Source organism: Calypte anna, chromosome 2, assembly GCF_003957555.1.
Source record: "Calypte anna isolate BGI_N300 chromosome 2, bCalAnn1_v1.p, whole genome shotgun sequence".
Classification (NCBI taxonomy): domain Eukaryota; kingdom Metazoa; phylum Chordata; class Aves; order Apodiformes; family Trochilidae; genus Calypte; species Calypte anna.
In genome coordinates, this window is record NC_044245.1 from 53,998,978 (window position 1) to 54,015,975 (window position 16,998).

At 47.1% G+C, this 16,998-nt stretch overlaps 1 protein-coding gene across 1 annotated transcript; it reads left to right on the plus strand.

Moving 5' to 3' along the window:
* Positions 1–494: 494 nt before the first annotated feature.
* TGM4 (transglutaminase 4) lies at positions 495–16,126 on the plus strand. The gene is made up of 14 exons (XM_030445279.1): positions 495–581; positions 5,898–6,077; positions 6,217–6,323; positions 6,621–6,750; positions 7,417–7,535; positions 8,961–9,068; positions 9,612–9,786; positions 10,299–10,437; positions 10,700–10,803; positions 11,613–11,864; positions 12,542–12,886; positions 14,229–14,398; positions 15,167–15,303; positions 15,818–16,126. Exons 1-14 carry the CDS (start codon positions 566–568, stop codon positions 15,957–15,959), a joined length of 2,124 nt encoding a protein of 707 aa, XP_030301139.1. The 5' UTR covers positions 495–565; the 3' UTR covers positions 15,960–16,126.
* Positions 16,127–16,998: the final 872 nt, after the last annotated feature.

The following is a 16,998-nucleotide window of genomic DNA, read 5'->3' on the forward strand; positions in this document are numbered from 1 at the left end:
GTAAACACTGAATTTTAGCTCACAGCTTCCACTGCTTCTGTCCCAAAGTGATGACAAAAATCCCATTAACTTTAAAGAAAGTTAGTTTGGTCCCAGTGGGGAACTTTGTTTTCCTAAGGATTGAATTCCAGTGGGCTGCCTTGTAAAGTTAGTCCTTGAGTTGCAGTCCTGGTTGCTTAGATATTAGGGCATAGGTGCATTCCTGTTACTCATCTTGCCTATGATTTTGCTGTTTGTCAGTGAAGGGTCTGTCCACTTGTCATCTGATTGTGCAAATCTGCCTTCCATGTGAGTCGGGATTTAAGTTTCACTGTTTTTCAGGGTCTGACTATGTGTAGAGGGAGTTGTAGTCTCTTTTTTTTTTTTTTTTTTTTTTCCATGGGAACTTCCTTTCTCTAAACACCACCCCTTGGCAGTGGACCTGCTGACAGCTCAGAGCCAGACACTGATAAAAAGGGCACCCAGTCTTCCTTCTCCACATTCAGAAGCAAGTGGCAAAGGCTACTGAAGAGCTCAGAAGCTTCTGGCATTGCAGGCACCTCGGGGCAAAACACCGACGGGTACCATGAGCATTAACAGTGGTGAGTTTTTAGCACTTGATTCCATAGCCTGTGTTGGATGGGAAGCTTGGCAGGTGTCCAGGGGAGGTGGAGGTGCCATGGGCAGCACCTTGGGAAAGGTGTTTTGGGGCGTCACCGCTGCGTCACAAGGGACAGGTTTGCTCTGGCTGCGCAAATTCCGGTTTTGATGGATCAGTGAACCAGCTGAAAAATGCATCCCATTTTTCATTAGCCTGTAGACATCTGGCTTAATCAGTGATACCAGGAAAAAACCCAAGCTTTTCTAAACTTGTTCTGTGTCAATGGGAAAGGGATTTGTTTCTTTCAAGTTTCTTAATCGTGTAGATTATTGCCCTTTTGTGATGGCTGATACCCTCTGACAGAAATTTAAAAGTAACTGAAAAAGGGATTATTTGGGCTTGAGCTCCATCCACGGATGTCCTGCCTGCCCTGTTGTCAGAAGATCCTTCACCCCCCTAGAAAGGTGCCTGAGTCACTCCTGTAGCAGCTGCCAAACTCACACCACTGGCTGGGCTGCTGGGCTCCTGGGACCAGCCCAACCCCAGAATGGCCAAAATCCCTGAGGTTTGGGGTGTAGCTGAGCTGGGTGGTTCCTGCAGTGGAGCCAGGAGCTGGTGTCCACAGCCACCAGGAGGGGAAGGGTGTCCCAACAATGCTTCAAGCCCCTCCATTTCACACCTCTGTACTTTGGGTGTGGATGAGCTGAAGTTTTCCAGGAAGTCTCAGACAGCAACATCTTTGAGGTGTTCTCTGACATCTCTGGGATGTGAGAGAGTGTTTGGTGGAGGCTGGGCAAGGATGAGGTGTAGATGCAGGAGTCCAAATTTTGTTTTTTCTTGCAAAACTGCAGTTCTCATCCCACTTTCCTCCTATCTGAGCAGCCTTTATTCACACTGAAGCCCAGGCATGCTATAAACACTCTGCTCCATATTAATTTTTTTTAAAACCCCATTACCTCATCATAATGGAAAAATGGCTCCAGATCCTTACCAGTGCAAAGTCCTCCTGTTTCCATTTTTGTTCTGGGTGATTTCTGTGCTCTGGAAGCTCTGAACATCTTTTCAGGAAGGTAGCATCCAATGCAGCCAGCAGGCTAGTGTAGAAGAGGAGCTCTAGAAGGAAACATCATGGAACTAGGAGATAAATATTAAAAAATACTCTCTTGAACTTTCTTTAAAAAATAAAATTAAAAAAAAAAATTATCTGGCACAATTTGGGTTTGCTTCTGGCTTGCCCCAGGAGCGAGAACAGCCAGGGCTGCTTCTTGCCACTCAAACCTGCATCCCATGAGCTGGCATGCTCTCAGCTCTGCTATAAATCACTAATCCCCATGCTGTTAAACCAGGGAGCTCTCAGGCAGCTGGGAACAGAGTGTGAGGGCTCCCAGCTCCGTGTCCTGGGCAGAAGGAAGAGTGAGAAGCCCAGAGCAGCACGTGGGGGCTTCCTGGGGAGGGAGGGCTGTGTCCCAGCCCTCCAGGATGCAGTGATGGGCACAGCAAATGGCTCACTCAGCTGCATTTCTTGGCATGGGACACTGCACCAGGTACATCACACAGTATCACAGGTGTGCTTGCAGAAAAGTAAGTGCAGAACGATTGATGGGCAGTGCTGCTTTGGGACAGGTTTTAGCACCATGCTCTGTGATGCCAGAGAGTTTTTGAAGGCACCCATTCTCTGCGGGTTTCTGTTTTGTTTTCTTATTTTCTTTGTACATCCTCAACACCAGTGGTTTGCAGAAACAAGGGATGGAAAGGCAGCCCCTAAGTTAGGAAATGCTGGAAAGAGGGATTCCTCAAGACCCCTTCCCACAGTCATCCTATGCATTCATCTCCCACATCCTTCCTAAACCCTCTCCCATCACCAGGACTGTTTTTCTGGTAGCTTCTCACCCCAGCACCAGGACTTCCAGAAGAAACAAGGTCAAGCACCTTTGGTGACTGGACATTTGTTAATGCTGAGGGAGACACACTTCCCCTTCATCCTTCTCAAGCGGATTAAGCAATTTCAGCTGAAATTTGTTGACATATCCACACATACTCACACCCCGTTGCGCAAAACATCATCCCAAGGCTGTTGTCTGGCACGCAGCAAGCAAACAAGGGGTGCTTGAAAATGAAATCAGTTAACAAAAAAGTGAGGGTCAATTTTAAGTCTATTTGCTGTACTATTGATAACTGCTATGTCAATAAGATAAATAAGGTTCTTATAGTTCCTAAGAAGAAACACAGAGAGGTAGTAACCTGGTGGGGATCCGTGGGAGGTCAGTTCAGTTTACTCAAGGTTGTGGCTGTTTCCAGGCACAGGTCAGGGTGGGAAACGTGCCACTGATTTCAGCCTGCCCCAGATCCAGTCCTGACAGTAGCATCTTTCGTGCCACAGCAGCCATCAGGAGATTTCAGCCTCTTTAATGTTTGGGATGGTTCTTGTTGATACTCAGGCTCGCATGGTTGCCTGGTACCGTGTGAATCTGTCAAGACGTTTTGTGAACTAATCCCCTCAACTATTATGCCTTTGACTTGCTAAGATATCTGAAGTGGTTTTGAATTTCTTGACTCTCCCATGTGTTCATCTGAATCACGCATGACCCAAGCATATTGTTACTCCGACTGTTCACATGGAATTCATCCTTTAAAGATATTTAATGGGCAGGTACAAGACACATTAGACACTTACAAAGACATATAGCTCAGCCACGTTCTGGCATGCTCTGGCTTCCCCTGTCACACCTGGGCAGCCTGCAATAGCCTGATGCAGTAACCCCCAAGTCTCCACCTTTATTGAAAGCTAAGGGCTTTATCTCTGCGGAAGCTTTGCTCAAGAGCTTTGCTCTTTGCTGGAGCGTAGTGCTGGGCTGTGCCTCTCAGATCTCTGTGTCCTTTTCCCAGCTCTGCTCCCAGCCAGCATTGCAGGAGGGGAGAGGAGCCCAGAATGTTAACTGCTGTGTCCTACAAAATTAGCTGATGTGTTGGGAATGAATGGGAGCAAGCTACCTGACAGGGTCTCCTCCTGGAGTCCAGAGTTGTCCTGAAGTCAAGCACCTGTCCTGAAGCAACAGCACCAGTTGGAGTGAAGAAGGGTAGAGCGCTGCCCCCCCATATTTAGCATCCCCCCAGAGCAGCCAGCATCTCTGCAACACAGACCTTCCTTTGGTACCTGGGCTGTTGGAGAAACCAAGTCCTTGGAAAAAAATGCAACTTGCAAATAATCACATATAATAAGTGTTCCCTTCCATAAGTGGTTGACTAATGCCAGTTGTGATATGATTTGAGACTAATTTTTCAGGGCAAGTACAAAGAATCAGCCTCAGGGTCCTCAAGAGTCCTTGTTTCCCAGGTTCATGGCATCCCAGAGACACCAGGGATCTCAGCAACTACGGGGAGCCAAATTTCAACATAATCAGTTCACTGCCAGCTTGGCTGTGTGCTGTATGTTTAGAAAGCAATTAATGCTACTGCTAATTATTATTTGATAGTCATGAAAGATGTGCTCAGTGCTAATATAAGGCTTTGGCCAGAGGGAAATAGGCTGAGATAAAAATCCCAACAGTGAGGCTTAATTTTTTAAGCTCCCTCTGCTAGCTGGTGACTGCTTGGGAGCATCACCTGAACATGCCTTGGCAAGCAGAGTCTTCTTCACCTGTCAATATTACTGCTACAGCTGGTACTACTGCTGCTATTACTACTACTACCACTGCACCTGTTGTTTTGTGGCTGCAATAACAAAAAACATTTGTAATATTCAAGGATCTGATGCACCACACTCTTAGCTGGGCAAAGGCATGCAGCAAAGAGGAGCTGCTATCACCACCTTGGCTTTAATGAGGTGCCACCAGCAAAACAGTTGAGCAGATGGGGACAAAGAGGAGAGGACCATGGGTGCTGTCCACAAGGATGCTGAAGTGGCCAGGACCTTTGGTGGGTTCTGGTGCTAGATGCTCAGGGGAGCTGTGGGGATGGGATGCAACAGAATCAAGACTTCCACTATTGCAACAAAACTTGCCACCAGGCCACCTTCCTGGCCTGCTGCAGGCTGTGGAGCTGGCTCCCAGCTGCTGGCCCCTCAGCCAAGTGGCAGGATGGGAGAGCAGGCAGTGGTCCAAGCAGATGTGCATTTCCAAACCAGTGAGATCTCACTCGCAGCCTTCTGTCTGCTGAGGAAGCTGCCCTAGGGGCACATGATGTGGAGGTGCTGGGACACCAACAGAGGCAGAAATCCTCATGCTGCGTCTCTGACTGCTGCTACCTCCCCCAAATTGCTCATTCTTCACTCACCCAGGGCCACCTCAGAGGTCAATCATCCCTCAGCCTTCGTGGGGGACAACAGAGGGAGGCAGAGGCAAGCCACAGCAACCTGGCACGAGATAGTCAGAGGGTGAGACAGGTATTTCTCCCTGCCCTGGGCAGATTGCTGCAGCACACTCACTGCCACCAGCCTCTGTAACCCATTCCAGCAACATGACTATCTCTATACACATATGCTAAGCATTTATATCATATCACATTACATTACATGGAATCATAGAATAGAGTCATTGAATTGCTTAGGCTGGAAAAGACCTTTAAGATACCCAACCATTAATCTAACTCTGCCAAGTCCACCACTAAACCATGTCCCTATGTGCCTCATCTCTGGGGGTAGTTACTTGATCACTTCCCTGGGCAGCCTCGTCCAATGCCTGACAATACTTTCAGTAAGATATTTTTCCTAATATTCAATCTAGTTCTCCCCTGGCATAACTGGAGGCCATTTTTCTTTGTTCTATCACTTGTTACTTGGGAGAAGAGGCCAACATGCACCTCACTACAACCTTCTTTCAGATAGTTGTAGAGAGCAAGAAGGTCTGTCCTCAGTCTCTTCTTCTTTAGACTAAACAGCTTCAGCTCCCTCAGCCACTCCTTGTAACATTACATTATATTATATATGTTATATTTTGTCGTGATATACACCACTATATTATACATATAATATAGTATAGTAGTATACATATAGTATACATATAGTATATAGTATACTATAATATAGTATATGTAAAATATAGTATAGTACAATGCTGTATAGTTAGTACAGCATATTGAGTATAGTATTGTATTCTCTATCTATATGTGTATAGATATACAGACAGTTGTACCATCCATTAGCCCTGTTGATCTTTAGTCTGATTCTTGGTGCTGGCCTACTTTGTTGTTTTGAAGACCCACGGGGCTCAATTAAGAAATCAGTCTTCACTGTGCAATATACCACCAACTCTCTTTTCTTTTTTATTTCTTTTTATTTCTTTTTTTTTTTTCTTTTATTTTCTTTTTTATTTCTTTCCAGGGTCTGATCTGAAGGTCACCAAGGTTGACTTTCTGAAGAGTGAGAATGGCCGCCTGCACCATACTGATGGGTACAGCATCAAGAACCTGGTGGTGCGGCGTGGGCAGGCGTTCCAGCTCCAGCTCTCCTTCAGCAGGGAGCTGAGGGCTGCTGACAAGCTGGCACTGCGTTTCGGCATCGGTGAGTGAGTCCTCCATGGCCACCAGGCGAAGGGGGAGATCCCCGGCAGCCTCCATCTGCCTCTTTCTGCTGCCCGGCACCCTGTGGTGGTTGCAGATCCATGCGACCGTCCTCCATCTCTTGTTGGGTTTGTTTCCAGGTGAAAAACCAATGAAAATCAGGGGGACTCTGATGTCGCTGAACCCAAGGCGTGAGCCGGACCTGGGTGGGTGGCAAATCTCCATCGTCAAGAACAGTGGCACAGAGGTAAAGTCTGTGGGCCACGTTCCCATGTGGGGCAATGGTAGAGGGCAGCAACACCAAGTCTAATAGAGTCCATTGGGAGCAATAGAGCAAATTGTCATAGCCCCATTCTGCATTCTCTTAGCCCTATAATTTTAGGTGGGGAGCAGCCTTGCCCTGTTCAATTCATTGCTCCCCAGCTGTGCACACAGGATGCGTCCCATCCCTCTACCCCCTGTGGCCAACACCTTCAGTACTTATGCTGTGCCTCTGGCTATGGTGGAGGGTCCTTCATGTCTTCTCTCTTTGTCACCTCCCTAGTGCCTGCTGTCCATCACCAGCTCACCCAGTGCCCCAGTGGGAAAATACATTCTGAATGTGAAGACTGGGACTAACATTTACAAGCCTGAAAATGATGCTGTCTATCTTTTGTTCAACCCTTGGTGTGAAGGTGAGTGGCCCCACAACTGAGGCTGATAATTACTGCTGCTGGGCATTGTCCCGGGGAGAGCTTTCCTCCTCTCTTTCCCACACAAATTATTTTTTTTCTCTTAAAACAGTGCAAGCAGCATCCTCACAGTGCTAGCCTGGAACTGGGCAACATCAATGAGGCAGCTCCTGGCTGGGGAGTCCCCAGTGATGATTTAAGGAGCACCTCTCTGTAACCTTTGTTTGCACTTCTGGGTCACCCTTCCCTGTTTCCCCAGACCAGCACAAAGGTTAACTGAGACAACAGGGTTGGCTTAAAAATCCAGATAAAAAAATAACCAGACAAAAAAACCCCAAACCAAACCAAAACAGGTGTCGCTGGTTGACATCAATCCCCCTGTTCTGTCTGCTGTCTACCTAAAGTGTTTATCCACCAAAGTGGATGGTTCAGGAAGAACTATTTCTCTAAAACAAAACAGTGGTTGTCCAGCAACAGACCTAAAGGAGTGAAATAAAGGGTAGTGTTATGGGAAATCCTTCCACAATAGGAAATAAAATTTGAAGGCTGCGAGGTCATCATTTGGTGTGAATGCTGTAGACCACCAGCTCCCCCCACTTTAGTTTTCCAAGGAAAACTTTGTACAGCATGTGTGCAAACCACCTAACAGTTGAGGGGTGTTTGTTCCAGGTGATGTTGTCTTCCTGGATGATGAGGCAAAGAGAAAGGAATATGTGCTCAACGATACAGGCTGCATCTATGTTGGGTCTTCATACAGCATATACCCGAGACCCTGGAATTTTGGGCAGGTAAAACACAGCTGTTTTGTCCATGTTATTGTCTTGCTTCACTCTTTTTCCCACAGGTGTTCATTTCAATGAGTCAGACCTAAAAAGCATTTTAGCACATGAGTATCTCAAAGCATTTGAATAATCCTGCCAGCTTTGCTGGGAGGCCTCACCTACATAGAATAATCTGTGTGCTGAAGTGTTTTCCTCAGCCACAGCTTGAGAATGAAGTTTAATGGCATGTTTCTAGATAGATCATAAGAGCCCTGGCAAAGGAGACAGAAACTGTGGGCAGAACTGGCTGAAAAGATTCGCTTGAGGAGTCCTCCCCCTCTCATGCAACACAGCAGCCATCAGTAACCAGCCTGTGAGCCATGGAGAGGGGGTGGGAGGAAATCAGATTTACCTATTGTATCACGATTAGGGAAAAATAAGGTAAAAGCAATGCCAGAGGCTGTTGTCGTTCAAGTGGTGCCTTCATCAGCTCTGAGGGGAACTGTTGGGTGCAGGACACAATCAGCCCACCCTCTCAGGAAGGGTGTTTCTCTACACTGCCTCTGAGATAACTCCAGTGGAGTGGAACGACAAACGCACTCAGGCTAGAGATAAGAGGTGAATGCCAGAGCAGGTTTATTTGCACCCAATAGAAAGCACACAGGCACCCACATGGAGCATCCTACACCCTACCCAGACAGATTTTCCACCAAGAAATGTTGAAACCTGAGGATTTCTTTTTCTTTTATTTTCTTTTTTGTTTTCATTTTTGGTTTGGTTTTTTTTAACTCTGTGATTTCAAGCTGCAAGTATGGATAACACAGCAAAAGTGCTCGTGCTGATACCTTTTCCACAAAGGGTCCAAAGGGCTGTTCCTATCCTAATATTTGCTATGCCATTAAGCAATGAGAATTGATATTGATACTCTGCCAACCTTCATTGGGTCGGATGTTTGACATCTCTGTGGATTGGACCTAAGGGAGTTTTATTTGAGATTGCTAATTGGGAATCTTTTGCTGCAATAATCTGCATTGATGTGCCCCCCCACACACACACACCAAGGGTTCATTTTGTAGCTGTGTCAATAGAATAAATCTTTGCAGTACTCTTAAATTTCCATTACTCTTGTGAGTAATTTTCAGGGCTGCAGGGAAATGACGTAGGTGACTTATGACTACTCACAGGAGTAAAGGCTGCTGGTCAGGTTCCAGCTGTTATTGCAAGACACGTGAGACAGGCTTTTTTCTTCCAAGGTGGCTTTTTGTTTCAGTCCTTCTCTGGAGAGAAGAGTTTTGGGAAGGCCTGTGTGCTCAAGAATTCAATATCATCAAGGGAGATTAGAAGTTAGGACTAGTTGGATAGTTTCCCCCAAGTACATGGATATTGTGGGGATTGAGCAAATTCTGTTTGAGAGCAGCACAGAAAAATGTCTCCACTTTCTCTCACAAACAGTTCGAGGAATTTGTCTTGGATGCCTGCATGTATCTGCTGGACAGAAGTGAACTCAGGCTGAGCCATAGAAGGGATCCTGTGGTTGTGTCCAGAATCATGTCTGCTTTGGTACGTCTCTCTTGGAGAAGTGCTTTGCCCCTCCAGATTTCCCTACTCCTTCTTACTTCCTCTTCTTTCCCCTGGGGCCTTGGACACCATTTCAGGATCCATCTGAAATGGGTTCCTCTGGGAAACTGCAAGGAAAGAGCCAGAGGGATTTTGTATGGAGGGGACAGGCAAGCAAAATACAGCATCTTCACATCTGCAAAGCTTGTGGGTGCCCTGGTGGTTCTCCTTCCCCAGAAGGTGCATTGGCAGAGCCAGCACATGGGTGGTATTTCAGGGGACTACTGCTGTCTGATTTGGGACCCTTCTAGGAGCTCTGGGGTTTAGGGTGCAATGTGTTACAGCTGCCCCAAGCAGTGGTGCTGCTTCCCTTTATATATCCAGGTGGAGGTTTCCACCCAGGGTTTCTAACCAGTTGGCACCATCAGCTTCACTGGGTGCCACAGGGCTGTGAAGCACCTGGGCAATCACAGGGTGTGCAGAGAGTTCAGGGTTTAAGCCTCAGTCAGCCTTACACCCGTATTTTGCATGTTTGTGTGGCCACAGGTTAATGCCAATGATGACAATGGTGTCCTGCTGGGGAATTGGTCTGGGAATTACAGCAATGGGACCTCCCCTTTGGATTGGATTGGGAGTGTTGCAATTTTGCAGAAGTATTACAAAACAAAGAAGCCAGTCCCGTATGGTCAATGTTGGGTCTTTGCAGGAGTCCTCACTACAGGTAAAGAGTGAACTTGTCTCCTGTTCCTAATGTCCTTATTACTGTGCTAGTAAGCCAAATTACTGTGCCTCTGGGCATCAAAGGTAGCAGTTCCTCATGGAAGATGAGCCTGAGGGAGCTGAGACTGCTCAGCCTGGAGAAGAGAAGGCTGAGGGGTTCCATATGTATAAATACATCACAGGGGGAGATTAGGGCAAACAGAGACAGGGTCCTCTCATTGGTGCCCAGTGGCAGAGCTAGAGGTGGTGGGTACAACCTGAAACATGGGAGGTTCTGTCTGAACATGGGAAAAAAGGTTTTTTTTACTGTGAGGGTGACCAAGCATTGACACAGACTCAGGGAGGATGAGGAGTCTTTGTCCTTGGAGATATTAAAAAACTGTCTGGACGTGGTCTTAAGCACCTGCCCTAGAGGACCCTGGGTCAGCAGAGGCATGGGAGGAGACAACGCCCAGAGGCATCCAACAGTCTCAGTGATTTTGTGACCCTTGGTTTTGTCTGTCTCTGCCACAGTGATGCGCTGCTTGGGGATCCCATCCCGCTGTGTGAGCAACTTCAACTCAGCGCATGATACAGATGAAAACCTGAGAATTGATGTTTACCTGAATGAACGTGGAGAAAAGATGAATGGGATGTCCCTTGACTCCATCTGGTACTGCCAAAGGGGGCTAATGCTTCCTACCCTCCCCATATCACCCCACAGTGCCACGTTCCCCATCTTCAGCAGACTTTCCTTTGAGAATTTCTCTACTGCTTTGGGTTTGCTGCCCATGAGAGAAAAAAAGCAGGGGGTTTCAGGGGGGTTCACACAAATACCCATTAAACCTGGCCTTACTTATGGGTTTAGAGAAGAAATGTTGACTCTTCTGGATGTAACAGCTCACTTTTTTTCTTTCCAACCCAAATGCATGCAGGAACTTCCATGTGTGGAATGATGTCTGGATGAAGCGGACAGACCTGCCAGCAGGGTTTGATGGCTGGCAGGCAATTGATGCAACCCCTCAGGAGCAAAGTCAAGGTAGGATTTGCCTAGAAGGGCTCTTCTGAAACTCCCAAGGGAGGAAGGGACATTTCATAGGAAAACCATGGTGCCCAGTCAGCAAACCATTTACTTGCCATCCATATCTTCATGCACTTGGGCAGTGACATCCTACAGCTGGAGTTCTCACTCTGGACAGGGAGAATGGCATTTCTCTGCAGGCAGAGAACCAACCTTATAGTGTGTAGGGATGGGAATGTAATTTCAGAAGGTAGAGCACACAGGTGGAAATCAGAGCTAATTTCTCTTTCCACCATCCACTGCTTTGGTGAAGCTGAGGACTCAAAGCAATCTGTAGTAAAAGGTGTCACAGCTCTCCCCAGTGAAGATGCTTTCTGTAGAATGAACTCAAGAAAGTCATGAGTCCATTCATGGGTAAGTGAGAGAACTGATTGTCAAAATCAGCAGCTACCCTCCTTGCACAGATGCACGGAATTTGGAGGTGGAAAATAAAACATTAATCCTGAAGGCTATGCATTACGTGGTGCATTGCCAGGAGATCAAACACAGGTGGCTGCATGACTCCATTACTGCCATAACTCTCAAACCTCTAAGTCATTTAGCACAGAAAAGCTCTTACCAGACCTTGGTAATTTACAAAAAAAAGCTCAAATGAATACAGGACAAATGTGGGCTGCTGGAGTTCATCACTGAGTGGGAGGAATATTTACTACTAATAGTCAACTACAATAATCACAGGTTCCTACTTGGGTAGGCCTGAGGGTGGAACAAAAATTGGAGTTCCTGCTTGTATTTTGAAAGCAAATGGTGTTGAATGTGTTTTCTAGGTAGATTCCAGTGCGGTCCATGCCCACTGAAGGCTGTCCGAGATGGGGATGTGTATTTGCCCTTCGACAGCAAGTTTGTATATGCAGAAGTGAATGCTGACAAAGTCTACTGGATCCTCAGGAAGGTGAACGGCAAGGATAAGTACTACAGGATTAGCACAGAGACCCGAGGTGTCGGTGAGAACATAAGCACAAAAGCCGTGGGGCAGAACAAGCGAGAAGACATCACCTACGAGTACAAGTACCCTGAAGGTGACTGCTCCCATTCTCTAAAGTAGTCCCAAAGAGGAGACCCCTGGCAGAGTAGGATACCCCCCAATGCATGATTTCTCCAGGAGAAAACCTCAGGTCTAGCTGCAGTGACAAACCTTGTGTAAGGCCTGGGGACCTGGGAGAGGCAGGGCTGCTACTGAGCATCTTGATGCCTGCAGTGACACCTGTAGGCTGCTCTTTAGGGACAGTGAGAGCAAGTTTGTGGGCATCGAAAGAAATGAGCTGAGTGACCAGCCTAGTGGTCTGACTCACCATTGTTTCATTTCTTCATCCTTCTTTTTGTTTTTCCATTCTCCAGACCATATAGGAAACTAAAAAACCCACATTACCTTCCCATAGTTTTCCCTGCCTCAGGTCCAGCCATGTTGCAACTAGACTGTTAAACCCTTTCCAGTGAGGATCAGGAAAATCTTAGGCTCAAAAATTTAAGAGCATCCATCCTCTAAAACTGTCTCATTCAGGAAATTCTTCCTGTCCAAAATGCTACTGTTAGATCCAGTAGCAGCATGAACCAAGAGGGTCTCCTGAGCTGAGGCTGGAGGCAATCAGCACCTGCACATCTCCTCTCCACAGCAGCAGAGGCATAAATAAAGGGAAGGTGGCTCTGGATGAGGAGGCTGAGATACAGCCATCACCCACCTTTTTTCTTCACCCAGGCTCTGAAGATGAAAGGAAGGCCATGGAGAAAGCTTGCTCCTTCCTACGCCCTTCAGGAATGGCACCTCGTGGACGTTTTGCTTCAGCGGCTGCCAGTGAAATGACCTCCAGGCCTGAGGTCCTTCGTGAGACAGTCTCCAAGACTGGGCTCCAGCTTGAGATATCCAATACAGAAGCTTTGTATCCTGGCAGTCCCCTTGAACTGGCCATCACAGTGAAGACCTCTGCTCCTGGAAGCTGGACCATCAATCTTACTGGCTCCTGCCAGCTGCAATCCTATACTGGGAAAGTTGAGGCCAACCTTGGCTATGTCAAGGAGACTGTCATCCTTGAAGGCAATTCTGGTAGGCACAGAAAGCTTGCTGTCTTCTATGTGCTATTCTCCGTGGCAGTCTGGGTGCCTCACTTGAGCTGGTTTGTGATAGCTCCACTTTAGGCTACCACATGGCTCTGTGTGGTGCAGAAATTGCCTGCCTGCTACTTCCTCTCTTGTTACTGCATTAGGGAGTCTTAGCTGTAGACTGGGATCCCACCACAGCAAGGACCAAAACGTGAAGAACCTGGCCCTGCTGCTGCCAATGAGATTTTTAGCAATACCTCAGTGTGGGCAGACAGATGTCTTCACTGGGTGAGCTGGAAGCACACACAGTGCTGGAGCATCTTCCTCCCAGCCTCAAGCATTAAAGATGCCACCATAGTCTTTGGGTGTGTCCATATGGGTCAGATCCCTCACAGGGTTGAGATGACTGGAAATTTCAGCCTTTTTTTGCTCTTGTGCTTGCCACTCTAATGTTGACCAGCTGGTAGTGATGCTGGAGAGTGTTATTTTCTTAGTTCTTCACCCAAACAAATTTCAGCCTCACGATTGCCTGCCTGGCTATTCCCAGGCGCTGTTTGTTGATCACTTCACATCTTTGAGCAAACTGGGTCGCAGTTCTGATCCTGGCAATGTGACTGAAATTTGCTAAACAAGAGACTAACGAGTGATGAATAATTAACAACTCTTGTTCATTCCAAGTGTGAGTCACTCTCACAAAAAAAAAAAATCTTTGCTGCTAGTGATGGCTGAGTGTTTTCACTCATACTGTGGCTGTCAAAATGCAGCAGGGTAGGACACAGGGGTAGCTACATACATTTAGAAATGAGAGCAGGCATTATTTCTTTTTTTATTCCCAGAAGCCAGGAAGCCTTGAGGCTAAAGCAACATTCCAGCTCCAGCCTTGCTGACTCTAGGACTTTTCCAAGCCACTGGAAGTTTGTCCAACCAATTAAAGATAAAATCTGAAGTGAAAGGAAAGCAGCTAATTTTATAGCATGTAGTGCCTCAGAGAAGCCCCAAAGGACATGGGGCTTGAATGTACCCAACCTCACACTCCTCTGCCTCCTCCTGAGTGCTGGGGCAGACAGGGACAAGGGCTACTGAGATGCTGGATGTGAGCCCGAGCTGGCACTTGGCATGGCAGGGAGATGGTGTGGGCTCAGCTGCCCTTCTTGCAGGCTGTGTGTCAGGTACCAGTGACTGAACTGGGGCTTCCCCCTCCAGGGCCCCCAGGTCTGGCCCAAAGCAGTATGGTCACATCAGATATTCCTCATCCTGCACCCTGAGGCACCAGACAGAAGACCCAAATCTGCCATCCCATCCGTGGGTATGTAATGAAGCACAGAGTTGTGTTTTCTCTCCCACAGAGATACAGATCCCTCTGAAAATTCCAGCTGACATGTACATGAATACACTGGGCATGGTGGAAGATGAAGTGCTCATCCACGTGACTGCCATTGCTGAGGTTGAGGGGACAGATGATAAACTCACCAAGGAGACGACGATGCGCTTTGACTACCCCCCCATCGTCATCCAGGTGAGGCAGCTGCCATCCTGGCTTCTCAGGGACAAGGGGCAAAGCCTTGCTCACTGGAACCCCATGGTGGTGGTAGCATTCCAGGGCAAATCTCCCAAACAGCTGAAGGTCGAAAGCAATCATGAAATTAAGACTTTATTGCCCCATCTAAAAAGACAGGCAGGGGCTGCTGGAGGGAAGGGGCTCATAGAATGGTTTGGGTTTCAAGACACCTGGAAGATCATCCAGTTCCAGCCCCCCTGCATGAGCAGGGGCACCTCCCACTAGATCAGGTTGCTCAAAGCCCCATCCAACCTGGCTTTGAACACTTCCAGGGATGTATTGAACACTTCCAGGGATGTGTTGAACACATCCACAACCCTCCTGGGCAACCTGTGCCAGTATCTCACCATCCTCACACTAAAGAATTTCTTCCTAATAAGTAAACTAAATCTTCCCTCTTCCAGTTTAAAGCCACTGTCCTGTCATTACACATTCTTGCAAAAAGCTTTCTTGTAGGCCCCCTTCAGTTACTGGAAGGATGGAGGAGGACAGTTTGTATGGGGGTTCATGTCCTACAGCTCTGCTTTTTGAAGAAAAAATGTGTTGAGAAAACAGAGAAAAGTTGGGAAAACAGCCAGTGGGATAGAGCACACAGTGCCATGTGAGGGTGGAAAGCCTATGAGGGGGTTGTTCCCCAACACATTGGTGGTAAGAAGCGAACTGGCAGCAGTTCCAGCATCTGTATTTCCTCTCTGATCTGGATTTCTCTTCTCACTCCTCTGCCAGATGCCAGAAACAGCCAGACTGAACCAGGAGTTTACCTGTGCCTTCATCTTCAAGAACAGGATGAACGTGCCCCTGGTCAACTGCAAGCTGATGGTGGAAGGCTTGGGCTTATTTAAGATGTCAACATTTGATGAGGGGTAAGGAGATGAGCTCAATATGAAATAGACATCTGCTCTGTTTCTTTTCTGTTTGTTTATTTTAAATTTCCCTAGAAGAAGTGGTTAGTGGATTTGGAGTAACAGGAGCCTTTGCAAGCAATGTTCAAAACCCTGCCACATTTGAGTGCTGTCCATGCAGCAGGAAGACCCATGCAGAGGTTGGCATGCTCAGGGCATTGAGGTACAACAGGGGCTTTCCCCACACTCCTGATGGGATGCCAGCTGCTGCCTGGACATTGTGAATGCAACTGCTTCCTTCAGAGAAAAATTCAGTGTTTCATTTGTAAAGCAAATTCTGGAGGTCACCAACACTACGGGTTGCCAACACTACTAGTACCATGCCAAGCCCTGCTTGCTGCATACTGGTCACAGGAGAAGGGCAACACCCACCCTAAACACACGCAGCAGCTATTTCTTTAAGCAAACTGATTTGAAAGCTGCTAATAAGAACCATAACTCACGCTGGGGCTATTTGTTTTTTCTTTCTCCTTAGGGATATAGAGCCTGGTAGGATCATTAAGTCTCAAGTAATATGCACTCCAACAAGACTAGGAGAGAAGAAAATAGTAGCCAAGCTAACCTCACTCCAGATCAAAGGAATCACTGCAGAGAAGACCATCACCATCACTCCATAGGATCAGGGCCTCAACAGGGTGTAAATGGAGCCCTCACTAAATATATGGTACTGCTGCATGTCTCAGGCACTTGATTGCTGGATGATACTCTCAAAGCAAAGATCAAAAACTCCACTAAGTTAAAGGAATTAAGCTGTCTTAAAGGGTGCATTGATTGTAGTTAACTGTGATTCAATAAAGGTTGCTAAAATCAACTGCATTGCTGGGTTGTATGGTATTGCTGGGTTGGGGACCCCACTGGGGGGACATTGCCACCTGAGGCTGGGGGTTGGACCTCATGGTGCTGGCTTTGGCATGGGGTAGGTATGAGCCCAGAGGTGTTTTGCAGATGCTTGGCTGCCTGGGCTGTGGTCCTGTATGAGATGACACTTAGACACCTCATCACACCACAGGCTACTGTGCAGCTCAAGAAACATTTTAAGCAAATCCCTCCTGGACAATTCCCTTACCCTCCCAGCTAGCCAGTTGGAGAATGTACTGGCATACACTTTTTTTTCTGTCTTTAGACAAAAAAAAAAAAAAAAAAAAAAAGCACACGTGGCATAGTCTTCCCAAACAGAATTTTCCATATATCATTCATTCCTCCCACCCAATTTCTTTTGGAGGTTTTGGGGCATTTTTGGAAGTAGTACCATCTCCAGCCACCATTACTTGGAAATATATATATGGAAATATGTATAACCTCTTTCCTTCCCCATCCACCCTGAATGCTGCTGTATTATGTGTTAGACCTTGATGGTGATGCACATTTGAAGTTCTTCCAGTCATCCTCACACCAAAGCAGACAACAGCTGTGTATGGCTGGAGCCGACCCAGGCTCACTGTTGAGCTGCACATCCCAGCCCCTCACAAGCCCACCAGTGGCAAGGGACAATTCTGCTCCACAGCATTGCCACAGCAAGGCCAGTAGCAGTCTGGCTTCCCAGCATTTCCACAAGGCTCGAATATAAGGGTTTATTTATTTGCTGAGTTTAAAGGCAAATGCTCAAGCATGAGGGTTGTGGAGTGGAAAAAAAGAAATGGCAATAAAAAGTCCATA